This window comes from Corvus brachyrhynchos, unplaced genomic scaffold (assembly GCF_000691975.1).
Source record: "Corvus brachyrhynchos isolate BGI_N302 unplaced genomic scaffold, ASM69197v1 scaffold10, whole genome shotgun sequence".
Taxonomy (NCBI): domain Eukaryota; kingdom Metazoa; phylum Chordata; class Aves; order Passeriformes; family Corvidae; genus Corvus; species Corvus brachyrhynchos.
In genome coordinates, this window is record NW_008236180.1 from 9,899,453 (window position 1) to 9,925,487 (window position 26,035).

General features: G+C 46.1%; 1 protein-coding gene across 1 annotated transcript; it reads left to right on the forward strand.

Annotated features, from left to right (window-relative positions):
* Positions 1–26,032, forward strand: FAM65C (family with sequence similarity 65 member C; the record flags this gene model as incomplete). Its single annotated transcript, XM_017735976.1, has 19 exons — positions 1–23; positions 5,026–5,144; positions 8,305–8,451; positions 10,717–10,795; positions 11,174–11,197; positions 11,333–11,386; positions 12,092–12,241; positions 12,709–12,772; positions 13,145–13,188; positions 13,864–13,989; positions 15,163–15,308; positions 20,343–20,472; positions 20,844–21,428; positions 22,475–22,611; positions 22,872–23,004; positions 23,455–23,563; positions 24,701–24,865; positions 25,024–25,182; positions 25,962–26,032. Coding segments are annotated over exons 2-19 (2,424 nt in total), but the record flags the coding sequence as incomplete, so codon positions are not given.
* Between the last annotated feature and the right edge of the window lie 3 nt (positions 26,033–26,035).

Here is a 26,035-nt window from a genome sequence, read left to right on the forward strand (position 1 = left end):
CTTTACATGTCCAACACTGCAAAGTAAGTGCCAAAGCCCAGACATTTCCACCTATTCCACAGTGCATTGACATCACAAAAACTTCAGTGGTCCAGGCCTAGACCAGCCCTGAGACTTTGTTCAAAATCTTTGACAGGATTGTAATACAGAGTGGGGATCTGATTTTGTTTTCTTTATCAGTGTCATGAAAGACAAATGCCACTGTCTGCTGCAAGTGTTTCTGGATACAGCCCATCAGCAGCATTCAGAAGGGTCAGTTAAATCCATTGTCCCTATGTTCTGAAATAAGCAAGAAGAAAAATAATTGTGATTACATCAATGTGATGGCAGACAAACGCAGCCCAGTTTGCAAAATCAGTCTTAAATTTAACTTATGCTGAAGATTTTTGGTGTAATTGCGTTAGGGTTGTCTTTTCACCCATGAAGTGTTTGCAGAATGTATTTCTTTCAGCTAAAATCCTGATCCTGATGCAATTGTAGCAGCAAAACAGTTCTGGTGGAAATTATAATAAATTCAGGGAAGCAGAATGCAAACCTAGCAGTTTTGACTGACTTTTTTTTGAAACGGCCAATGATTAGCTGGAACCACAGCTCATTCCTAAGGTCCAGAGAAGGTCTCTGAAGGCCCTAAATGTTCATGTACTGATTCACTGCTGATTCTGGTTCTGTACTGTGAAAGCCGAGTTTCAGTAGAGATGGTGCAGAGCCACTACAGACCAATGGCACGTTTGTTTGGCTGTCATGAAGTGAATTTTATAAAACCATGCTATAAAAGACATAAATTCCAGGTGGCAACTCTGCAACAAACTCGTGCTCTGCTGTGCACAAAACCACCAGGGGAGTGTCCTGATAGGCACAAATCTAAGCCCCAGATTTTAGCACGAAGGCCCCAGTCTCTCCAATAAACTGTTGGGCTTACCAGATACTGAATTAAGTATTATGTTGTGATAATACAAAATGAAATCAACTCTGTTTGGTTCCCACAACTAGAAGTTAAAATGGCTCTCTTGTCTTTCCAAGTAAAGTGAGTGTAATATTTATGAATAAAATTATGTATAAAAATAACAAGGGTCTGAAAGTGTAAGGAGAAGGATTGCACCTGGCAGTGGAAGGCAAACTGTCATGATCACATAATGTATCCTCAACCACAAACGTGACCCTCAGACACTGCAGTTATTAAGAATGGATGTCTGTCAGTAATTGTGTTTATTTGCTATAGTGACAATAACTTGCTTGATTTCAGCCTGGCTTTTGTTGTGTCAGGCCAGTGAAGAGCCGGTGGTGCCCCACAGGTGAGGTCTGGAGCCCTGTGCAGGCTGCCAGGGCCCACGAACAGCTGAGGGAAGCAGAAGCTGGTGCAGTTCTTGCAGAAACACAACCAGGAGAAAGTGTCTCCCACCCACTGCCCATTCCCAGTTGGAACATTACAAACTTTGGGGAAACATGAATACTTTCCTCTAGCAAGGGTTCACCAAGTGGACCTCTTGGAGATGCTAACACAAAAACACGGCTACTAATTTAAAGCACTAAACATGAGCAGAAACATTTTGCAAGAAGTCGTTGAGTCATATTTTCCTCATAAAATTGTTGAAACCATTGTGCCCAGAAACAATTAAAGATGTGAGTAGGGCTGGAAAAGTTTAGCCATAAACACAAACAGACACCATTATTTTGTTTGTAGAAGGTGAAGGTCATTTGGCTTGAGGAGCATCCTCAGCCTCAGAGGGAGGGAGCGCAAGATGCAGTTTGTGTGTCCTCACTGCTCAGAGGAGCCCCAGCGTGCCTGGATGCTTGGTCACACCAAAGCTGACACACCAACAGTCTGTTATGGCAAATGGACCACTGAAACAGGGCCAAACAAACCTACTCCTTTGATCTGGAAAAAAAATTCTTTTTTGATTCAAAGGTACATTTCTGAGACCTGAAGTCTCAACCATAGGAATGGCACGTATTAAAACATTACAGCCAGTGAGTCCCTGGCAGCTGGGAGGTGTGCCCAAGACTCACAAGCTTTAGAAGACTTTGTCAGGACTCCACGGTTTTTGCAGTAGTTTGGTGTTCCAGTTGCCCCTGGCAATAGACTCCTTTATTTTGGCCTGCTGTTCTTGTGCTCTGCATATGCAGCCCCTGGCTAACTGCTGTTCCGTGCTCTGGGGGAAGAGTAAAGGAGAGGAAGTTCCTCTGCTCCCCAGGGCATAATCCCTGTTTCTATGAGATTTGGATACACTGGCACAGCAGAGGTTACAGGTTGGAAGGCAGATTTGAACTGAGCTTTGTCGGGGTCCTTATCTGGTTTATTTCTACCCTAAAGGGAGGGTAGAATTTGAGATGGATCCAGATGCTTTTTCTCAGGGGCACTTGTAATGTAGCTCAGCACTTTTATACAGACACTCCATCTAGAAAACCCTCTGTTTAAACAACTGCATTATAAGTCTTACAAATAAAATGTTTTCTTGACATCCAACTTATGGTCTTCTGCTCAGAAATGTGAAATGAGCCATAAGATTTCTTGGTCACTACAAAAAATACATGTGCAAGTGTGTACCAAGAGGTATTGACTTTGTTGGCATTATTTTGAAGCAAGAAAGATAACCCCTTTATTTGTGCTTTATTTAAATTCTCTTCATTCTTAGGGAATTGGAAAGAGGTACTTGTGAGTTGCTTTTGAGAGGAGCAGTACATTGGAGCAGAACATGACAGATTCAGTGGCCTTGGGGATGGAGCTTTGGGCAGCTACAGAAAGCAGATGACCCTGGAGGAGCTGAAATGCTTTTGGCCATGCCCATGTGAGGGCCAAGGCTTCTCTGGCTCCTACCGAATTGCAACAGTGCATCCCCTGGAAATCCAGAATTATACTGGATTTATAAACACACGTGGTCAGGTCTAGGAAATTTGGGCAATGTAGTTCTTTTGCTAATTTAGTTTTGGGGGTCTGTACATTTCCCACATACTCCTTCACGTCAGTCCCACAGGTTTTACTTAAGGAGTCTTCTCATCGTTTTCCACTTCCTGTTCCCTGCCAAGGGTCTGCTTGGTTTTGTTTGTTCCATATCTGTGTGCTCCAAAGGCTTTCAGTCTCATGTTAGGCAGGCTCTAGAGCAGCTGCTCTTGCACTTTCTTCCTCCTTTATACCCATGAACTGAGTTTCCCAGGTTAAAGAGCTGAAAAATAGATCCTGGGAATCTGGCTTAGCCTTGATGAGGGATGTGGTCAATAACCACAAGGCTATTCCTTTTATTTCCTCCTTTAACAGCTTGTTATGCAATTACATTTTTCAGTAAGTTACATGCTCTTTTCAGGCTAATGATCCTTTTGATGGGGTGACAGTTCACAGACTTACAAACATCTGAAAACTAGAGGGAAGAATGGAAAATATTTTGAAACTTCAGCTGTGATATGATGCAAGTCCAAGGACTGATTAAGGGTGTTAAGGAGGATCTTTTCAAAGCAAGAGAATAAAAGCACTGTATGGTTTGATTAAGAGGTGGTGGAGAGGCACCTGAGTTTTCCGTGTAACAGATTTCTGTGGATACTCCTGAGGCTGTGGAGTCACTGAACTTCGCTCCTCTGAGCAGTGAAATACCTGGCCATGCTCAGCACCTCTTTGCACACTGGAGAGCTTCCAAAGCAGGTGTCTCTCAGCTGGGATTTATCATTGTCACATCTTGCTCTACAGTGTTCTGCCTGTTTTCCCCGGGTGTATTCCTCAGCTTGGCACAGCCCATAGAACAGGCAAGGAGATGGGAGTTTAAACCTCAGCCCGGGGAATTGACTGAGTGGCTTCTCCTGAACAGGCAGGATCTCTGCTCCTGGAAATGCAGGACAGCTTTTGTTCCTGCTCTGTAGGCGATGGTACCTAAAGCATGGTCACCGGCAGTAATTCCCTGTACTTGTAGACTAGCCCAGAATTAGCAAAATGGTCTCCAATCCCCTTCCTCTTGGGAAGTGTATTAAACCATTCAGTTCTCTACAGGCAGCCTTCACAGGCAGGGAGGAGGTTGCTCTCCAAGTTAGTGTCTTACATTGACATTCTGGGCTTGTAGTCTGACTAATGGTAGCCATGCTAAAGGGATAATGTCAGGAACAAGGGCTGAGTGCAGAGTTCCTTTCCAGCATCCCCTCTGATGGATTAAGAGTGCTCTTCAGAGCACATTCTGTAATGTGGGACAAAGTTCTGCATGGAGCATTCAGAGCTCCTTGTTGGAGCTTGTACTTCTCTCTCCAGACGCATCCTCCAGCTTTTTGTTATACCCAGATTTACTCACTTGTGGTGTTTACATTACACCAGCTTGAGGGGGAAAGGAAGGGAATTTTTCTGTATATGAACTGTCTGGGTGATTTTCTACAGCTGCTTTGAAGGATATGTCTGTTACTTATATTGGGACTTGGATTCTATAGACATATGGCAGAGAACACAATTCTCCAAAAAGCAAGAGAGTTTGACTGATGGAAAACAAGAGAGCAATCCAAGAGAAACCCTGCCAGAGGAGGAGCATGAACCTGAAATTTACTGTTGAAACCAGACTTCTGCCTTGGTCTTAAGCACCACACAGCCAATTCTACCATTGACTGCAGTGTGGCTCTGCACAGATGCAAGGAGCTGCTTTTTCGACCTGACTAAGTCTGGAGCTTAAGTATTGTTCTGGCATCCACACCTATTTGGAAATACACAGGTTGGCCTGGACTCCTGAAGCACTGGGACAATTACAGGGTTTTTAAAAAGTCAGAAATGGTAGAGAAGCTCTGAATTGAGGCTATTCTGGCTTTTGCATAGTGAGTTTGTAAAATCAATCAGAAATTGAAGAGAGCATAAGAGATTTCATTTTAGACTATTCAACCCCTTATTAATTGTACTGTGGATGGCAACACAGGAAACGTGAATTGCAGACAAGTCTTTTTTTTCAATTTATTCTGCTGTGTGTTGTTTTGACTTTCCACTTCCATGCAGCTCACCACTTGCAGCAGCACAAGAACTGCCAAGAATGTTTGGCCTCATCTGTTTTTGTGTTTTGTGTTTTGTTCCAGACTCACTGACTGGGAGCCATGTCGGTCAAGCTCACGTTTGTGTCCCCTGGGGATGGGGGTGGGATCAGCAGGAGCTGCTCCTTCACTGGGTTCAGCACTGTGCAAAGCAGGAAACTGGCGTAAGTAACACCAAAACCAAAGCCCCTGGTCCCTGGGCAGCAGGCTGGCAGTGCATCGACCTGAGGCAGCTTTGTGGAGATGCTGTTCCTTCACTCCCACCTAAAACTACCGAGGGCTGCTCCTGCACTGATCAGCAGCTGTGCTGCCCTGCAGACTGCCCCACTGCTGGGCACTGCAGGGACAGCTGCGCCACACACGGGATGCAGCTTTTCCACTAAAAATGCTCCTGTGCTTTTTGTGAATTTAGCAATTCCTGTAAATCCCTGTAAATCTTGAGTGCTTTTAGAAGATATGACCTATAAATGGAAAATTAATATGGCCTCTGACTGCCAGTGCATGCTAGAGAAATATCAGAGTGAATCATTTAGCAGCACCACGTAGAAGTTTTGGGAAGTGTGCCTCCAGGAGTATTGTACTCAAAAAAATCCACTTCTGTATCAGCAAAATACCTCACTCATGTAACTAAATACCTTCTCAAAGAACCAGATGACTGAATTAAACTTTTGGTTAAACACAGCATGGTAAAGTATGAGCAAAAAATGAAATCCCAGTATGATTGTGATGCAACTGAGAACTCTTCAATTTGAATAAATTAATTAGTTGGTGAAAGTGAAAATTAATATTACCCCTAGCAAAGATCAGATCTCTAAAATCCCACCAACTGCTAAGGTCTGGAGAAAAACTCTGTCAGATGATGTAAACAGGCTTGAGCTCCAGTCCAGAGTGGGAGTTCTAGCAGGGAAAGGATCCACCAGGAGCTGTGGGGAGCAGCTGTTTCTCCACCAGGCACCGTCCAGCAGGGTCCCAGTGCTCCAGACAGAAAGTTCATGTGTCCCTTAGGGTTATCCTCTTACTTCTAACTGCAAAGCTTTCCTGACCAAGTGCCTCTCTTTATGCACTTTTATGACGTTGTTTTTCATTATGTAAGTGTTTAGACAGACAGTTTTGTGCAGGAACCACTGCAGTAAGGAAGATTTCTGTACTAGACATTCAGTCACAGCCCAGTGAACATGAGAGCCTGCCCTGGCATGGACAAGAAATTTTTTAATCACCCTTTCCTAACTTATCTCTCCCTCAGGCACTGTTGCAAAACTCAGCAGGAGTTTGCAGGGGCCCTGTGCAAGGTCTGTCCAAAGGATGACACACAAATCAGGCCCACATGGACACTCTTGAGCAGATACTAAATATACTTTTGCTTTTCTTTAGCAACTTCCCCTCGGGTCTCTCAGTCAGACACACGATTTTGTGTTTGCCCACCATGGTCTCCACAGGAAGTCAATGTTATTACTTTATCTATATAGTGGGAAATCTGATACTTAAATTACGAGGTTCACAAGGGAAAGCAGCAACAGAACATTCAGCTTTTAGCTACTGGCCCTACAGGCCATGTCAGCTACTTAACTTTCGTATGAAATGTATGAAAATGGGATTCTTCACATCAGTGCTCATATGGGCTGCAGCAGCCAGTGGGAGATGCTGAGGAGAAGGGGGAGTGGGAAATCCCAGCCTGTCTGTGTGCAGTACTGAAATGCTGCACTTCCACATGAAGGGAACTTACTTCCAGAATCTAGGATCTGCACTCCAAAAATCTGAAGGTAGATTCCAAAATGAAACAAAACCCAGGAGTAATTTGGGCTTTTTAATTTCAAAACAGCATTATCTTGTATCTTCTATTTGGTATCCTGCTAATTAGAGTACTCTAATGGAATTAGATGCTATTTCTTCTTAGCATGAAAGAATTTTAAGTAATGAGCCTTCTAGGAGACTCTTTCAACTGCTTATTGTCCAGACTGTCCCTTCCAGTGTTATTCCTGTTGAAACTCTCTCACTTTGCCTGGAATACTCAAAGATACATTATCATAATAAAGAAAAGTAATATTAATGTAAGGTTCTAATTTAACACTTATGTTCCTTGTTATAGGTAACCTGAGCTCCAAATGGTTTGGTTAATTAATACTTTACATTAAGGCATCATAAAAAACCAAGATAATCAGTGGTGTGAAGAAATTAAGTACCCAGTAATGTTTGGCAACACCTCGTTTATCAGACTTTTTGCAGAACAGATGTTAAAAACTGGAGTTAAGTGGAAATTTAGGACAAGGATAATTAAAGTAGTTACTCAAGGGCTTCTCTAATAGGACTGGGGACAGCTCTCAGGTGTGTTGGGTCTGGACTTTAATCGCCCAGCACAATAATCTCCTTAGGCCTCCAGTTACATGCCTGGAACTGAAACCAGCCAGTTGTTAACTATTGAGCCTGATGAAGTTCATAATTTCTCCAGGTGAGTTGAATTTAGGATGGAAATTGTAGAAAAGGTAGAAAGCTGTTCAGAGAGCAGCTGCCTGGTTTGGCTTGCTTTGGTAGATGGGAAACTTCTTTAGGTAATGTTATTTTAGAGGCTTTACTTAGAGGGATTATTAACAAACCTGTATAAAAATAGCCAAGACTTAGGGGCGCACATAGATAGAGGTAAGCCAGGCAGGAATTATTTGCAGAGAGTTCATTTTCTGCTTTACAGTTGGCTAAAACTGATGGTTTAGAGTGTTCCAACTCCTTAGGCTGGCACAAAAAAATTCTGTGTGGGGCACTTCTTGTAGAAACAATACTTAATTTTGATTTTGCAGTTGCTTTTAAGAGCAATTAGCTGAGGGGTTAGAGGCTGAAAAAACTCTTGGTAATTATATCTTGTATGCAATCTGGGCCTGGCAGTTGGCTTTTCAAACCTGGGGAGTGCTCTGAGCCATGGTTTACATGGATGCTGAGTGCAAGTGAAGAAATAGCAATTTCTAAAGGCTCTTTAGGTGAGCTTTGCCACTTAGACCTTGAGCAGGCAGAAGTTCCTTGCCAGCTTTGCCTGGATTGCAGGTGGCAGTGAGAGTGGGACTGCCCTGGCCCTGCAGCAGAGCTCCCTTCTGCGGGTGACCCTGGCTGTGCCCAGGCTCTGGCAGCTGCCCTGCCTGCTGGGCACACAGAGCCAGCACTGTGGGGTTTCTGCTGTCTGCCAGAGTGTGCTCAGGTGTCCAAGAACTTGGTAATTTTGAGTAAATGCACATGGGAATGGATAGAGCTTGTACCCTGGAAGTTCTGTGGCTCAGGCATTTCTTGTCTCCCAAGTGATGGGGTTTGCATCTTTCCTGTATTTCTTTTCTCTTTCTACAGCAAGTCCCTCAGCAGAAGTTCAGTGAGATCAAGGATGTCACTGAAACCCCCCAAGGCCTATAATTCCCTGCAGAAGGGGGCACTCATCTGGGATCCAAAGCCACTGCAGGTGAAGAAAATTTTTGAAGCTTTGAAGAAAGGACTTAAGTAAGGACTTTTCCAATATTGTAATTTGCCTTACCTAGTCATGCTGCTTAAGTCTGTGTGTCACTGTGCTCTGTCTCCATCTGGCATCTCCAAACGCATGTGGTGACTTCCCCAGGCCTGGGACCTTGTAAAACAAGTTTCATTCACTCTCAGACAGTCTGCTTGCAAGCAAAGTGCTCTGATGTTTTTGTTTGTTCCTAGTTAATTACACTGTAAAAAGTGACAGCGAACTCTGCCCATCTCCTGGGGAGCAGCTGAACTTCCATGAGGAAGGGAGGCTTTCAGGGCAGGGTGGCAGCATAGGGATGGGACAGCCAGACCTGGGGAGTGATTGGCAAAAAGCTTCTGGAGAGGGAACTGTGTGGAGTTTGCTATGACTCAAAAAGCTGACTTAAAATCGAGTCTGAAGATGAGGGTGTGCCCTGCAAAGGCAGAGTGGGGAGGCTGGTTCATCAACCACTTCTGTTTTCCTTCTGCTGATTAGTGAACACTGACAGAATGAGCTGCTCTAGGAGGGTTGTTCAGTGGGGTTTTTTTGGTTTTTTCTTTTTTTTTTTTTCTCCCTCTTAATAGAAGTAAACTCTGGATTTCGAAAGTGCTCTGTGATCTTCAGGTGTCTTGTAACACAAAGGCCTAAGCAGATTCACCTGAAAACGTCAGCTTTTTGATTTCCCAGAATGTTCTATTATTACAGGAACTTCATTTACACCCTGCAGCTGCTATCAGAAGATAAAATACCTTCCCTTGGATGTGTAAACCCCACAGCTCTTTCTGCTGGCACCCTTCTAACAGTTCCTGCAGTGTGTTACTGCTGTCCTCCACATTTTGCTCCTGTATGCATTTTGCTCCTAGTTTGTTTTCCTAAGCAAAGAACATAAAATGCACTGTAGTAACACTTTATAAAGTCAGATGTGTCACGTTTTCAGTCCTATAAAAGACTATGAAGTCTTAGCCCTAAAAATATCCACCAATGTCTTATTAGAGGATTTAGATTTAAAAGAAACAAGGAAACCAAATGTTTTTGCAGAGTTGAGAATTTATCTGAGCTTAGGGAGGAGAAACTATAAAGTGGATCAGAATTTGTTCCCAGTTTTGCAGTGAGTGCCACATGATCAGCCTCCTGCCAAAAGTGAGTGGCTGACTAATTGACTGAAGTAACCTACAGAAAACAGCTGTATCAAATAGCAATACAAAGGCCAAATTTTAAGTAAATGCAGACTTAAGTCCACTCGGTGCTGGAGTGACTCGAATTTTTAGTACAGAACATATTTTATGTGCCTGTTTCTTTATAGTTGTAGAAAATAACTCTTTATTCTGTTAACCATCTGGGTGCCATTCCATCAAGCTGGTCATTCTAACATACCTAAATCTAAAAGTGATGAAGCCTTTCTAAAAGGTAAATGAATGTTCTTCTGCCTTCAGCCTTGGCTGCTTCTGCACTGAGCTCTTACTGGGCAGGTGTTAAGAGCAGACAGCTGAATGCTGGAGACGTGGGATGTCTTGGGGGACCTGGTTTTGGAACAGTAAGAAAATGAAATGCATCAAAGCAAATGTGAAGAAGTGTAGCTGTCTAAAATGAAGTTATTTTGACTGCTCGGAGACTGTCTAATAATGTAGCATTTACTAGGTGATTCTGGTTCCCTTTTAAACATTAAAGGAAAAAGTTACCTAAGTCTGCTCTGTATTAAAAGGAAAGTTGGATGAAGATGGTCTCAGCTGAAAAAGTTTAAGGCCCTGTGGAAACTCGTAAAGCATGCAAGCAACAACCCATGCATGCAAGCAACTCTAGAGAAGCCAGCTGGCACCAAGTGCTTCACACCTTGCAAAAAGAGTTCTCATTCTGGGAAAAGTAATAGTTGCATTAAGAAATTGCCTTAATAGGGTCTTCAGCTCAGTTTGCTAAAACGCTGAGTGGCATCGGCCCCACCTTACCTGGGCAGTGCTCCTGTGAGCTTGGGTTTGTAGTGCAAGTGTTTCATGTTGCAAGTCTTTGGCTCTCTAAGATGGAGTTGGTTGGTGAGTCCTTCCTCCTCAGTAACTGTAAGCAGAGGCTTCCTCAACAACTGAGCCATTCTGCTGCCTTACAGGAAGGGGTCACGCAGGAATAGTTAGAGGAATCTGAGAGGGAGATCTGTGATTTGTGTGTGTGTTAGAACTTGATATTCTCCTCCTACATCCCTTGTAACATTCTGCTGAAACGCCTCCCCAGAGAATCTCTAATGACCGCTCTGGGACAATCTAACAGTGGGCTTGCTTTCTCTGCAGTGAATACCTGGAAGCACATCAGGCTGAGCTGGATTATCTCTCTGGTCGACACAAAGATACAAAAAGGAACTCTAGATTGGTAAGGTGTTTTTAATGTTTAAGTACTTAAATACAGTCACAAAAGTAGGTGCTTTCTCCCTCCAGGGACTCCCAGGGGTTGTCCAGTTAAAACACTGAGGTGGGATCCAGCAAAGCATCACAATCAGAATTTTCCCAAGCAAGGTAGCCCTCGTTGTGAGAGCTTGGGATTTCTCATTGCCAATATCCAGCAGTGTTCCTCAGATCATGTTTCTTTACTGGGCTGTACCTCCTTGTGTCTGCTCAGTGATCAGCGTTTGCAATATTAATTTAGTGTAAATGAGGATGTCCTAGTGAGCCTTGCAGTATGTATGAAGGTATCATCACTGTGTACAAATACAGGTGCTCTCCTCCTCAGCCTGTGCTGTTTCTCTTTCAGGCTTTCTACTATGACCTGGATAAGGTAAGGCTGTTGGGGATGAGATGGAATGTTGCCAAAAGAGGAAAATGGGTGATTTGCTGTCTGCTGTGTTACCTAATGGCGCATTTAGGAAATAATTTCTCACATCCCTTTTTCTCTCTCTGCCCTCTTCAAAAGCAAATCCGCTCTGTGGAGAGATACATCAGAAAGTTGGAGTTTCACATTAGCAAGGTAAGGGGTTTATACCTTGTACCTGTAAGGCTCACACTGCTTTGTAAGTGATCTATCCACATGGAAAACACTCTGATTATAATTCATCTGAAGGGGAGAATGCTGGGGACTTGCTGAAAGCTGTAGCCACTCTTTTTACAGGAGGAGGGGATTTTTATTTATTTAATTTCCTGAATGGTTCTATTCAGGCTGAATGTTGGGCACGACCCAACCTGAGTTTTCCTGTGAAACCAGTTTGCATTCTCTGCCAGTTTATTCAGAAAATGCTGCTCTGAAGCCTGATGTGTTCTCCCCCCTTCCCACGAGGGGCCACAGGGGCATTTCTGTGTCTGCTGTCTGCCAGTGCTTCCAGAGGGCTGGAACCTCTCCTCTGGCACAGCTAACACAGCAGGGGGTTGAGCCTGCGTTGAGGGAATTGGTTTCCTGCTCTGCAATTTTTGTGAGCAAAGTGTTACTCTACTACTTGTCTTCTACTCTGGTAAAAGCAGAGCTGATGGTATTCCTGAAAAAAAAGCATGGGATATTGAGGAGCAAACTGTTGCACTCTGTAAAATGCAGGAGTTGCAGCATCCTGCAGTGCCCTGACAGGGGGTTTGGTTTGGTTGTTGCTTTTTGTTTTGGCCAGGAAACACTGCTGATGTTCCTTTCCAAAATGCCTTAACTATGCCAGGGTAATTCCAGCTCCTTCTTTCCCATGTTTGAAAGGTGGAAGAGCTCTATGAAGCTTACTGCATCCAGTGCAGACTGCGGGATGGGGCCACCAACATGAAACAGGCCTTCTCCCTGTCCCCTTCCACCAAAGCCTCCAGGGAGAGCCTGGTGGAGCTCTACAAGAACGTCCAGGAGTGCACAGAGGTAGGAAATCCTTCACACTTGTAAGCAGGACCTGACTGCTCCTTCACAAAGAGTGCACTGGGAGTTGCTGCTGGCTTTTTTTTTTTTAATGGTGTGGGTTAAAAGCATGTGTGAATAAAATGCAGGTACATTGTATGAAAAATCCTTAATACTGGGGTCTCTTATGTCTTCCACTGGAAGTGTGGGATGAGAATTGAAGTAATGAGCTATGCTATTTTTACAAAACCACTGATGGAAGGTAACTGACAGTGAGGAGCTCAAGGAGTTCCAGTCTTCTGTGGAAGATTTTATGTCTTACAGAATCCATTAACATTACTTTTATCTGCCTTTACTGGTGAAAATGTTTGTATGCCCTTTAAAAAAAAAAAATAAAAGGAATGCAGTCCTTTAAAAGAAATGGCATGTGTGGGGAAGCAGCTCCTCTGCACTGCTGGGCAGTGCTGGTGACTGTGCAGTCTTTCTTTCAGGACATGTGCTTTATAGAGGGGGCATTGGAGGTCCACTTGGGAGAGTTTCATGTGAAGATGAAAGGTAGGTTCCTTTTTCCTTTCCTTCAAGACTCATCTGTTGATTTGGGGTTTCTGGGTAGCAATCTGATCCACTGAGAGTCCAGTTATTCAGTGAGATCTTGGACAGAATTTTGGTAAAGTTATTTTGCTCCAGTGCTGTAAAACAGACCTGCCATGGTGTTTTATACTTGAATACAAGGCTGACAGGCTTTCTTTCTTCAGCTCAATTAAATGTTCTCCTTTTAAGAGTGCACTGGGCTGGTGGGGTAGCTTCTGCTCAGAGCTGAGGACAAGAGGGAGCGCTACCCAGAGAGTCACTTGATTCATTGCAGGCTGAGGTGTTGGGGGGCTTTGTAAAGCTTACAAACACTGGGAGTTTTCCTTCTCTTTTCAGGGCTGGTGGGCTTTGCACGTCTCTGCCCCGGGGACCAGTATGAGGTGCAGTATATAACATGTATATTTTGTCTTTTCTGTTCCTGGAGTGAGAGTGCATGAGCAGCACAGGAGGGCAGGGGTGGAACATGGAGAGCAGGAGCCAGACTGTGATAAATCCACACTCTGCTGTGAGGAGAACAGAACATTGGCACACTCACTGTGCCCCTGGAAGCTGGGGAGGGACAGAGGGGATTAGATGTGATTTGGGTGTTACAGGAGCGTTTAAATGATGCCAGTGATTGCCTATCAAACCCAGCTGCCAGGGCTTTGCCTTCAGAGTTGCCCTGGAATCAAATAGCAGTGGCTGCCTGTTTCTTGGAAGTTTGCCCTTGGTGTGATGTGAAGGCACTCAGTGTCTCCCTGGGTGCTCTCCTGCTCCTAACCTTTCCCAGTGAATTCCAGTGTCCTGGTACTTCAGCACCACCCCACCTGCAGTGCAGTGTGGTTTGAGCTCCTTCTCCAGTGGGTGGGATGTGGCACTGGGTGCTGACTTCAGGGGTTGAAGCCTGCACCCCCAATTCCTGTCTCCAGTTTTCTGGCTGTATCCAAGCTCCCAGTGTACAGTGATCAAGGGAGCAGCTTTGCTTCCATAGAACTGGAACAGTGAGGGACCTGTGGACTGAAGGGGATAGTCTGGGACACGCTGGCCCAACAGGCTCTTTTCTTTGTGGTTTCCAGGTGTTTGTGCGACTGGGGCGCCAAAAATGGAGGCTGAAAGGCAAAATTGAGACTGATGACAGCCAAACGTGGGATGAGGAAGAAAAGGTTTTTATACCCAATCTGCACGAGAAGTTTGAAATCAAGGTGTGGTGTATAATGGTTGGATTGGAATCAGTGGGTTAACAGGTCTTCTGCTACTTCCCCCTTAGACCACCAAGGGTTTCTCAAAATTCTTGGTTTTCTTTCTGTAGCTATGTAAAAAATGGCAGTTAATCCATGTTCTGCCTAGTGAAGGGACATGACTTCTGATTTTCCTTTGCTCCTGGCACTGGTGACTGTATTAGTGCACCTGCTTTCCCATGGTCTGGGACCTGTGGTTGTGTTTCAGGTTTTTTGTTTGGTTGGTTTTCTGAAAAGGTCCTAGATCAATATCTGGGAATTTCTAGGATGCAGCTGGATGTGGAGACAGATGTGGATGTAGATATTATTCCCATCCCTCATGTGGATGTTAAGTACCTGTAGTACTGCTCTCTATTGGAGGAGAGAAATTCCTGTACAGAAAACCCACGCTTGGTTCTGGCACTGCCCTGGCAGGTGGGGTTAATCCTTGAGCAGCACTTGTGGGCTGCTCTGCAGCATGACTCCTGTCAGCCTGAAAAGAGCTGAGACTGAAGGCTGTGCTGGATCCTGTCCTACTGGGAAACTGTGCCAGTGCAGGCCTTTGGGCTCTGGCAGCCTGTTAAAGCAGCTCCTGCAGAGTTCCCTCCCCTGGCAGCAGGAGCTGGGTTACACAGGAGACACTCTGGCACCCTGCCAGCACTGCCTTTGAAAATGGGTTTATGAAGTGGTTTTTTACTTTTACTGCACAATGAGGATCAGGTGAGAAGTTAATTCAGATCCCTGTTTTACCATAATTGTTGTAAAAACTTGTATAACTTTGTGTCACAAGGATAGTTTTACTCTTTTTGTCAGCTTATGAAAATCTGCTGATGAATGTCCTCCACACCTCCTGCTCTTTCCACTTTGTCCTCAGTAATCTTTGCCCAGTACAAATACACAGCAGGTTTAAAAATGGGAATGCTGTACAGCTCTGTGTGTGCCCAGCTCCTGGAACCCCTCCCCTCTTTGGCAGCCTCCTGTGAGATATTCCTTGTGGGGACAGTGGCTCACAGCAGTTTGGGAATGCAGAACTGAGTATCAGGGCTTGGTTTGTTGTGGGCCTCAGAGCAGATCTGACCTGGGCTGTTCTCTTCTCCATGCAGGGGATTTAGGATTGTCTGGTAAGATGGAATTGGATGTGTTTGTCTGTCCCTGCAGGTGACAGAGCTGCGAGGCCTGGCCACTATCCTGGTTGGGGTGGTGACATGTGACAGCGTCAACTTCTTCACCACCAAGCCCCAGGCGATCATTGTGGATATAACTGAGCTGGGCACCATCAAGCTGCGGCTGGAGGTCCTCTGGAAGTAAGTACAGCCTCAAACAGCAACAGCTAGAAAACATTTGAAATAATGAAAGGCTCCCAGGTGTGTCCCTGAGTTGCATTCAACATTTACCTCTTTCTATCTGAGAGCAGGTGCAGGGTAGAGAACAGCCCCATGCTCCCTCACAGCAACCCCTGGGCCTGATCTGATGGTGGGAGCAGGAAGAGAAAGGGACAGAAGCTGTTCCTATGACCTTTCAGCTCTTCCTTTGGTGTCCCCACAGCCGTGGGACCTCGCCAGTGGCCTTACTAAGCTCTCTGCTCCTCACAATGAGCATTTGATCTAACTCCAAGCAATGTATGTGTGTCTACAAAACATGAAAAATAATCTTAAAGGTGATGAAATGAAACTGGAAGTAGCAGTTTCTGGACACAATGAAAAAAATACACAGCTGAAGTTTTAGGACAGTCATTATTACCAAGACATGATCTGTTAAAAAAGCAGCTTTCCCAAAGACTTGGCACCTTCGTCTGTGTGCTGTGGGTAGTTATGGACACAAGGCTGTTTGTGCACTCCAGGGAAGCTGCTTACAGATGTCCTTTTAAATAGCTGAGCATTGTCACGGTGCCTGTGGTTTGTTAAATTGTTTTATATTTTAAATTTGTAATTTGATTTTTGTAGTGGATTAATGCTGTTATTAAAAGTAAATTCTCACTGTTGTGGACAGTGCACTGGCACTTATTCCTCCCTCCAGACTCACCAGCACAGGGTTTTGAGGTAGTTCTGTTATTTCTGCTTTATGGCACTGTTGTTCCACATTGAGAGAGCCATCTACAACAAATCAAGACTTTTTAACCTGTTTGCATTTGCTGTTGTCCAGGATTACACCAGCCCCTTAGTGAGGTGCCCAGTGAAATGGGGACACTCTCCGCATGTCCCTCTGCACGTGGCTCTCTGCAGCCTTGGCTCTTCCCAGCCCTGCATGGCCCAGAGGCCTTTGAACACCCCTCTGCTGTCAGGCCCTCCCTGAAAGGCCCCAGGCTCCCAGCAGGAAAATCAGAAACAGCTCTGGTTCCATTTCTGGGGCTGGGGAAAGTAAAGCCTTATTGATCCAGTACCATTTTCCGAGTGTCCCTTGCATGTGCAGTGGTCCTTGACACTTGTACCTGCAACTGGGCTGAAAAATGTGTCCCTGCCACAGCACCTGAAAATTATTTTCAAACACAAATCTCTTGAGGTCAGCAAGAAATGAACTCACCTTGGCAGAGTTTTGCCTGCCCCTGTTAATGATGCGTTTTCCTCGTGAGAGCTGACCATGGCCATGGTATATGGAGAATATAGAGTCTGGAAGAAACCACTTCTGCTACCTTCTTGTGAGCCCCCAGCAGTGGCACTGACAGTCCTTCATTCCCTGCTGCTGGATCTACTCCCTTCCTGTCCTCACTGGCAGGAACTTCAGAATTAATCATGCACATAAGCTGTTCTTACAAAAGAACTGGATGAGGAAAACCCCCTCCAATTCTGGGATATTGCACAGTTCCTCATAACCTAAATCCCCAAAGCAAATTGTATTTGGGGCAAAACTTTCTAGAAAAGTCCCATCCCAGTGCTGCTGACACTCTCTGGCTGCAGTCTCCAGCTCAGAGTGCAGCTTTGGGCTGGCAAGAGGAGCACGTCCGTGGGATTTGGGACAGCATCACACAGCCCTTGGAGCTGGCAGCAGCTGAGCTGGGAGCGGGGCAGTGGTGACTCATTTTCTTTGGGAATTAATCCCCCCTTGGAATTTCTCAGTGCATGAGAGCTCCAGCTCTGTGTCTCTGCTGTGTTTAAGTTTCCTGAGATGCGTTGGGATCCCACCAAGTGGATTCTCCAGAGCATTGCTGTGCAGAGCTGGCCTCTCCTCTCTGACAGTCTGCTGAGGTTGTTTACAGAAAAGAGGAGCTTTGTGGTGATAACTTAGGGTGTTTCTGTTTTCAAAGATAGAGCACTCAAAGTAACAGCTGCTTTTTTCTCTGATTTAAGAATAACTAAACAAATTCATCTGATTTACCCAAAGTTCCATGAGGGGCAAGCTTTCAGTCTAGACCTGCTTTGTGAGAAATCCAAATGTAGCTCTCTCTTCTGCTTCTAAATGTATATTTTCTTTAAATAGGCCTCTGGTCTTCTGGGCTCAAACAAAAGTGCCTTCAGCTCCTTTATAGATTGTGCCATGAGGAGTGTGAATGAGCTTGGGACCGTTGCAGAACGGCTTTGTTGGCCAGTTTGGCAAAAGGCTTTGGGGTTTTTGCCAACCTAAACAACAGTCTGAATTCTGTCTCACATGCAGGATAAAGAGAGGGCTGTATTCTCTTTTCAGAACTCCAGTAGTGCCCTGCACTGGGATCCAGGGGGCACCATCCAGTCAGAACCACTCTGGTGACTGCTTTGAGCAGTGCTGGCCTGGCTCACAAGGGTTCCTGGAGCAGGAGCACAAAACCTTAAGGCAGAGTAAAAAAGAAAGTCTGGCTTTTATTTTGGGATGCATACCTACTGCCAGTCTTGCTCTTAGAGATGCAAGCTTAGGTGAAGAGGCAGTTCCTCCTGCAGGATCTTCGATGATCCACTGGTGCATCTCTGTGCTCTCACAGCTGGTGCTGAGCCAAGCTGGATAACCTGGAGCCTGGTGCTTGTTGGGCTGGAAAGGGTGGGTGAGACCCAACAACCACCTCTCTGCTGAATTGCATGGGCATTTTCCCCTGGGCTGAGTGGGTGAAAGAAAAATCTCATCATTAACAGTGAGTCCAGTCCACTTGACTAGAATTGGCTTTTTCTTGTATTAATGTAAGCCTGGATTCACAGGCTGAGCAGTGGAATTCAGGCAGGGAATTCTATCTGCCCATCCGGTCTGGGGGAATTGAATCCATGGAGTGGCTGGACAGGAGGGGAGTGATTAGGGCACAGAATGGAGACAGCAAAGATGATCAGATGTGGGTCACTTTGGATTTTTTTTTTGAATGGAGCTTTTCTCGCCCGAAAAGCTGTGGCTGGATAATCCTGTGCAGGCATGTGGATGTTGGCTGGGGAACATGGACAGGAAATGTGGAGCCACAATTTCTCTCAGTACAGCCACCCCCCATTAAAGTAATTGCTCCAGAATTTAAGGTTAAACAATGACATTCCTGCATAGTTTTTACCTATGGAGAGGTTTTATGTCAATGATTTCAGGAAGTGACTAAACAAACTGAGGAAAAGCCAGTGACAATTAAAGGCAATAGTCTGCTTGCAAAGTCTGGTGCATGACAGATCCCAGCTATGGGTTGCCTCAAACTCCAGCCTGTGTCTGGGGAGAGCCCACTCCATTTGACTGACTTCCTCTGTTTTTCCCTGGAATATCCACTACTGGGTTCTGTCTGTGCCAGAATGCTGGGAGAGATGGATTCATGGAGCTGTCCCAGTGTGATGGTTTGTTTGCTGGAGAAATGTGGAGGGAGATGATGGATTGTGCCCAAGGAGCTCAGAGCCAAGAGAAAATAGAAGCTGCAGAGCAGACAATGCCCCTCTGCTCTGCTCTCCCAGTCATTCCTTGCAGGACCAGGAGCATGTGCTTGTCTGCAGCCAGCTGAAGAGCTGCATTTTTCTGGAGGCTCTTAGGAATTGCCAAAGGGGCAAAGCAGATGTTGTTTGTTCTTGTTCCTTTCCTAGAAGTGTCATTTTGCATTACTGCATCATTGTATTAAAAGCTAAAAATGAAAAAATCTGAGGAATGGATCCCTGTGCCTTTTGTTAAGAATGCCATGGGTAGGAGTAATTTGCTTTCATCAGTAAACACAGCAGGCTTTGGCTAAAAGGCTCTTGCTGTCAGAAACCCAATTTATTTCTGCCCATGAGTCAGTGCAGATGGTTGGTTGTGTGGCTCTGAGGAATGGGGCTGTGATGGAGCCCAGCTGGGTGACACTGGCTAATTCAGCCAATTAACCTGGTTTGGGGAGCTCCAGAGCATTCTCTCTGCTCAGGAAGAACACAGAGTGCTGCACTGCAGGATGCTCTGCAGAACTGTCCCTGTGCAACACGAGAAGCCAGAGAGAGTTGGGACTCTGCTCTTCAACTTTTGCTAGAGAGCAGAAATTCATTTCCCTGCAATTGATTAGTCCTTGTTATCACTTAGATCTCCTGCAATGTACAGCTGAATGCAGCTGACTTTATCCTGCTCTTTGGTTGTTGTATTCATATCACTGAGGCTGCAGATTTGTTGCAAACAATTCACTTTTTTCAAAATGCCAATACTCAAGTGGAAAAACAAACTTTCTTTTGGTGCCACAAGGAAACTCAGAAAGGAACAAAAAGTAACACATATAAAAACCAAACTTGCTTTACTTAACTTGAAATGTGTTCTCCCTCTCCTGGTTAGCTGAGTTGTATCCCAGGGGATTATTCATCCGAGTTTCCTTGGCTGCTTTGCAAAGAAGTTGAGAAACTAATGGCTGTGCTGAAGTAGGTAATTAGGAAGTCTTTGGAGCAGCACTTGACAAACTCTTGCAGACCTAAGCCAGTGTCCTCTGGGGCTGTAACTGGCTCATCCCTACCTGTATGAACCACAGAACTTGCCAAGTGGCACTGCACAGGCTTCCTCTGCCAGCCAAAGGAATTGTTTATTAATAGGTGAAGGATAATGAGGTTTTTTATTGGTTTTTCCAGGTGGTGTGTGCTCTGCAAGAGGGAAATTGGCAGTTCTGTTTTATTGCTTGTGTTGTATTTCCTTCCTCTATGGTTTTGTGCCTGTCACTGCTCAGTGCCAGGCCAGCACCAGTGTCAGAGGACAGAGCACCTCAACCTTTGGGACCATTGGACTCCTCTTCCAAAGACTCTGGCACAGGTTTCTGTCTAAAGGGTGCTGAGAATTCTGTGTACAAACCACAGCCTTCTTGCCTGTGTCTTTCTCTGCTGGAGAAATCAAAGATACTAGTCAGAGAGGCAGTTTCTGTTTCCTTTTATTCCGTGTGTTGCTGACTAAACGTCCCAGTTCAAACCCTACCAGCAGATAAACACCTCTGTGCTCTCTGCCCTCACTGACACTTGGGCCTTTGTTTTCTGCTGCAGCCCCTTCGACACAGAGAACCTGTTTCTGTCACCTGGAAGTACTGCCAAGTTTTCTGTGGGTAGCAGGAAGAGCTCGTTGTACAACTGGACCCCCCCAAACACCCCCAGCTTCAGAGAGAGATATTACCTGGTGAGTTCATCGGGGAGAGCAAAGGGTAAAGCACAGACCCAGGGCTTGGTTTTTGGGTTAGATTAGACTGTTTAGGAGCACACCCAGCAATGTGGAAGCAGCACTCTGGGGCCTTTGCAGTTTATTTTGGAGCTTTGTTAACTTTTTCTTTTAACCCTTATTCTTCTGCGTTCTAGTTTGGATTTTGTAAAACATTTTAAAAACCCTCAACAAAACTCTGCTCAGCAGCTGGAATGGTGGGGATGTGGGTGTCTGCTCCAGTAATCTGTGGTGGGCATCAAACTGGGAACCAGGAAAGCAGAGTCCCCTCTCCTAGGTGGGATCTTGGTCTTTCCAGCTGTCTCCAGGCTCACTTGGGGATCTCTTTTCAGTCTGTTTTGCAGCAGAGGCAAAGCCCAGGGGATGGAGGTGAGGAAGGCCAGCCTCCCAGCATTCTGAGCTACTTGGCTGCCTGTGAGTTTGATGTCCCTGGGAGGAACAAGCCACACAACCCGGCGGAGACGAGCGAGGGAGATTCGTTCAGCTCGGAGGATCAGAAAGGGGCAGAATCCCGAAGTACAACTCCAGCCCTGGATCACAGGATGTTGCCACTGGTGATAATTCAAGAGACTGGAGCAGAAGAGCTGCAGCATCCTCTCCCAGATCACACCACTCTGGACATCCTGAAGAAGATTCCGTGTGCGGATGGATTCCCAAGTAGCCCCTCCACTTTTCCAAGCCGTCACAAAGGCAGGAGAGACTCTTTCAGCCAGGCCCGGAATCGCCGTCTGGCAGAGCAGGAAAACATGAGCCAGAAAAGCTGGAATGCTGCAAATGACCTCAAACCAGATGGACGTGCAAAGTCAATCGACAAGACTCTCCAGGAAGTGTTGAATTTGCTGAAATCGCGTGGCGAGGGGCAAGCCCAGCTGCAGAAACTGGAATGCCAGGTTTCGTCTGTGAGGGATAAATTGAAGGTAGGGTTGTGTTTTACTCTCGGGAGGCGGTGCAGCTCTCCCTGTTAGCCCTGAAGGAGCTCCGTGCCGCTGCGGTCGGGTTGATTCGGGGCTGCAGCGGTGGCCCCCAGCCGGGGAGTTTGGCCACCAGAGGTCAGGCGGGGCTCGGGAAAGGCGGCGGAGCGCAGGAGCCGCCCGGGGCCGGGCGAGGGGGACGGCATCGGCAGAGAACTGCAGTCCTGCTGGAAACTCCGGGCTGAGCAGAACCTGGGCTGCGTGTCAGGGCCTCAGCATTTAGGTCTGCTTCGAATCTGTGGCTGTTTTTCAAGCCTGGTGTAGCTCGAGGTGACTGCAGCAGCTCATCAAAGCCCGTGTGTCCAGGCTCCCCCGGCTCCTGCAGGCGGGCCAGGCTGTCTGACAAGTCAGAGGGGCTGGAAGCACTTCTTTCCTTAGAGGAAAGGTGCTGGAGAAGAGCAGGCAGGGGCTGTGCTGCAGGTTTGGGAGCAGGAACACGAGGGCTGGGGAGGGAATCCAGGCTGGAGTAAGAACTGATGATAACACGACTGCCCTGGCCTCCTGCTCCAGTGAAACCCCTGGAAAAACAGAACTTAAAACCTAAACCAAGTAGTCTCAAAGCAGCCTTTCCAGGGGGGAGAAAGGTATAGGCCCCATGAAATCCACTATTGATATGAAGCTCTTGGATGCTGTGCTGGAATGCAACAGCCCCCTGAGATTGGTGCTTTGAGCTCTGAAACAGGGAATGAGTGAAAACTGTGTTAGTGACAGAGGATGCAGAGAACATCAGCTCTCACCAGCTTTACCAGGCATGGAGATAAAATGGAATCCACAGAGACTGAAATATTAACACATATTTTGAATTTAACTGCCAACATTATTTTGGGGTCAGAGCGCTGCACCGAGAGCAGACTTCCCTGATGTGTTAAGAATGAAATCAGAAAAACAAAGTGATTTTTTTATTAGGAATTATTTCAAAACCAGCAAAGAACAACTGCAAAATGGCTTGCTAACTATAAATTACAGCATTTCTGCTTATATTTCATTAACAGCTAAAGACACTTCATAAACATTCCTCTATGGAGAGTTTAATGGTGGAGACAGTGCTGGAGAGTTTTGACTTCTTGAACGCTGACTGCAGTGCTGACGAGCTGTCCTTGTTTGGGAGCATAAGGACAGGCAGTGTCAGGTATGTGCTGCAGCACCTCGTGGGACAGGCAAAGGGGGTCCCAGAACAGCCACACTTGGCTGGGAAACAGCTGTGGTATCAAATCCAGCACAGAAAGGTGTCCCCATGTTTTTAAAAAGGGTTATAAAATGCAATTAAAGGAAATGCTGCTTTCTGTTCAAAACCACCTGGTTTCTTTCGCATCTTCCTGTTGAGACAGTACATCTTCAATTCTATTTAGTGATAAGACTTCTAACTCCTTTTTCCCCTCATCTCACCAGCACATACAATGACAATGTGCTCCAGTCCCTGAGCTGTGACACAAGACCAGAAGCACGAGATGTAACTACTGGTGATGACAACCTAGACATGCTGTTGATAACACACCTGAGGCTGTGCAAAGGTCTGCTGCAGGTACAGAGCAGCCTGGGGGTTTCCAGGGCACTGGCTGTCAATGCTGATTCTGATTACAGGAGAAGTTAATATGTTTTGTTTGTTTTATAATGGCACAGAGACTCAGAATGGAAATTGGGTACAAAAAATGCATTGTACATGTGTGTCCACACAGAATTTGTCATACAAACTCTGCTGCCTCTTTTCAGCCTCTGGGTTTTGCTGAAGCTCTAAGCAATACCTTTGTGCCCAAAGCAGGCTGCAAATGCACAGGCTTGGCTTGGGTAATGTTTAATGAATGAAAAACTGCTACTACAGGGAGCAGGTGTTTGATGGGCAAGGGGCCTTCTGAGAGCAGCTGGGGTTTTCTTGCTGGTCTTAAAAGTTGGATTCTAAGAAACAAATCCTCATTTATCTGGAGCTTGCTCCTGCCCTTGTTTCAGCTCCTGAGTTATGTCTGTTGCATTTCAGAAACTGAGGGCACCAAATGTAGCCCAGGTTGTCCAGGAGAGCATTTTGGAGGAAGTGTCAGAGCAGACGCGAGTCCTGGGGGATGTCCTGGATCTGTCTGTCGAGAAAAGTGAGTACCTGCCTTACTCCAAGGCATGCAGAGGTGGGAGAGGTGCACCCCTGATGTGTCTGCTTGAGCCTCCCCAGACCCAGAGAGTTTCATTCTAAATTCCTTAAACATTTACATCATTCAAGCAGCTCTTTAAATCTTGATTCTTAGAAAAAACAGGGCTCGTTCCTTGGTTCGTTTTTTCTTCTGCACAGAAGGAAAATATTTGGAGAAGTTTGTCTCAAAGAAAGAGTAGCTGAACTGGTCTTAAACAGGGATGTTGTAGATGGTGGAGTTTGCAGTCAAAGAGCAGCAGAGCAGCCTTAATAAAATCCTCTTTTATATCTGTGCTTTTCCTTGGCAAGCAAACAGCCCCAACTCTGTGCCCACTTGCAGGAACAGATTGGTGGGCACAGAATTCTATCTCAGGTCTTCCCACTACTAAATTCTTCCCTTGGCTGTTGGACATGAGAAAATGATAAAGCACAATGAGATGCTTGGAAGGCTTTTGTTCTCATCTTGGTGAATACAGCAGCAAGAATGCAAATTTTAGTTGGAAGCATTTGCTGCCAGATTTTATCCTGGAGGATGTGAGAATAAACTGTTCCCTGGAGCAGAGCTGCAAAGGGTCTGGTACCGTGTGACAGGGGAAGTGTGGGAGTCTGAAATGCAGGAGCTCATGTCTGGAGGTAAAAGTGAGGAGTCAAGGGTCCAAATGGGGAACCACAGGGTGTTGCTTCACGTGCCCTTGTGAAGGGTTTGAGAGCACCCTGAGGTCAGAGCTCTGCCCTGGGCAAGGAACACGAGGCAGGATCCCGAAAACCCTTGGCAGTGGCACCTCCTTGGCTGACAGAAGGACAACCACTTAAACTCCCAGAAAGTTTTTCTGGAACTGACTCAGATGCTGGGATAAAATGAAAAATAAGAGGCAGAATAGCTGCTGATGGTAGTTCAGGAGCTCAGCCCAAGCATGGTGACATCAGTGCTTGCAGGTGTGAACATTTGGGCAGTAAATGTCCCATTTTGAACAAAACCATCTCTAATGCAAATGCAAGTTAATACTGTCCCATGTCCAGATAGGCCATCTGCTGCCTAATTTCTCATGTAAAATCCCAAATCTGCTAGAGCTCACTGACTTTTTAAAATGTTGGGTTTCAGTTATTCAGAAGACTAAAAAGAAGAAGCAGTATCTGAAAATCTGGAGTGATCTTGCAGAGCCCGGCAGCAGCATCTTGGTGACCTCAGCAGAAAGGTTCCGCCATGCACTGAAATACACAATGATGCTCAAAGTGAAGGAGAAGTACCCCAGCCACCTGGAGACAGGTACCACATGAGCACAAGACCACGCTGACCTCATTTCAGTGCAGTGCTGAAAATTGTCCTTGTGCATTTAAAAAACCCCAAACCTCTCACTTGTTTTTAGCAGCTTCCATGTAACCAACCTACTGTCTTCTCTTTGTCCTACTCCCTGTTCCCTGCAGTGCTGCAGAGGCTGCTGGAGCAGATCCTCACCTGTGATGGGTTGCTCCCCTCTCCCTGTTTCCAAACGGAACCGGTTACTTTGTTCCAGTTCTATCGTTACCTGGAGAGACACCACATTGCCAGCCTGGAGAAGCACCTGGCAAAGCTCGCTAAAGAAGGTAACGGCAGCGCTTGGCTCCTCCTGGCAGGGCTGGTGCCCTCCAGCTTCCTGCTCAAGATACAACTCCAGAGCAGGAAACAGCCCAGCCCTTGCACTGACAATTTGTTTCCATTTTATTTCCTCTTATGACCATGTAGTTTTCATCAGAACAGGAAAAACATGCTAGACTCCCATATCTGACCATGTGCAAATAAACCTCGTGTGAAGGTTGGGCTTATCTTAAGTGCTCTGAAAAGTGGGTTCTGGGATAGTCTGAAGCTAAAGCAGATGCAAAGTCAGGAGCAGCCTTCAGCTGGATCCAAGGACTGAGTGCAGCCTGTGGCTTTGGTTCACTATTGCAGCTGGACTCAGACACAGAAAAGAGCAATAAAACTGCAGAGGTTACTAATGTGCGTTTTGCAGCCTGAGGCAGCCAGTGCCTCACTGGAGTCTTGTCCAACATGTGAAAGTACTTCAAAACTTTCTCTGTATTAGAAAAGAATTATTTTAAAATAGTCCTGGTATTGGCTGCATCTTCAAGCTTGTATTGGATGCAGAGGACTCCTGGAGGGGCACTAAGAGCCTGAGCATTGCTCTGCTGTCCCAGCCTGGGCACGGGGACAGGGGCAGGGGCAGAAGGCAGGGCCGGCAAAGGGCGGCTGTCCCGCTCTGCTTCCTGCCACGCTCGGGTCGTCACCGGCCGGGAGAACAGCGTGTGGCCAAGGGCACCGGGCTGGGAGGGTTCGTGTTCCTCGCTGAGGCGTTTCCTTTGGGTGAGGCTGGGTCCTTTCCCTGCAGTGATGCTGATCGAGGAGCTGCAGTGCCCCGGGAGGCTGAAGACGCTGAAGAAGCTGAAGGGGAAGAGGCTGAGC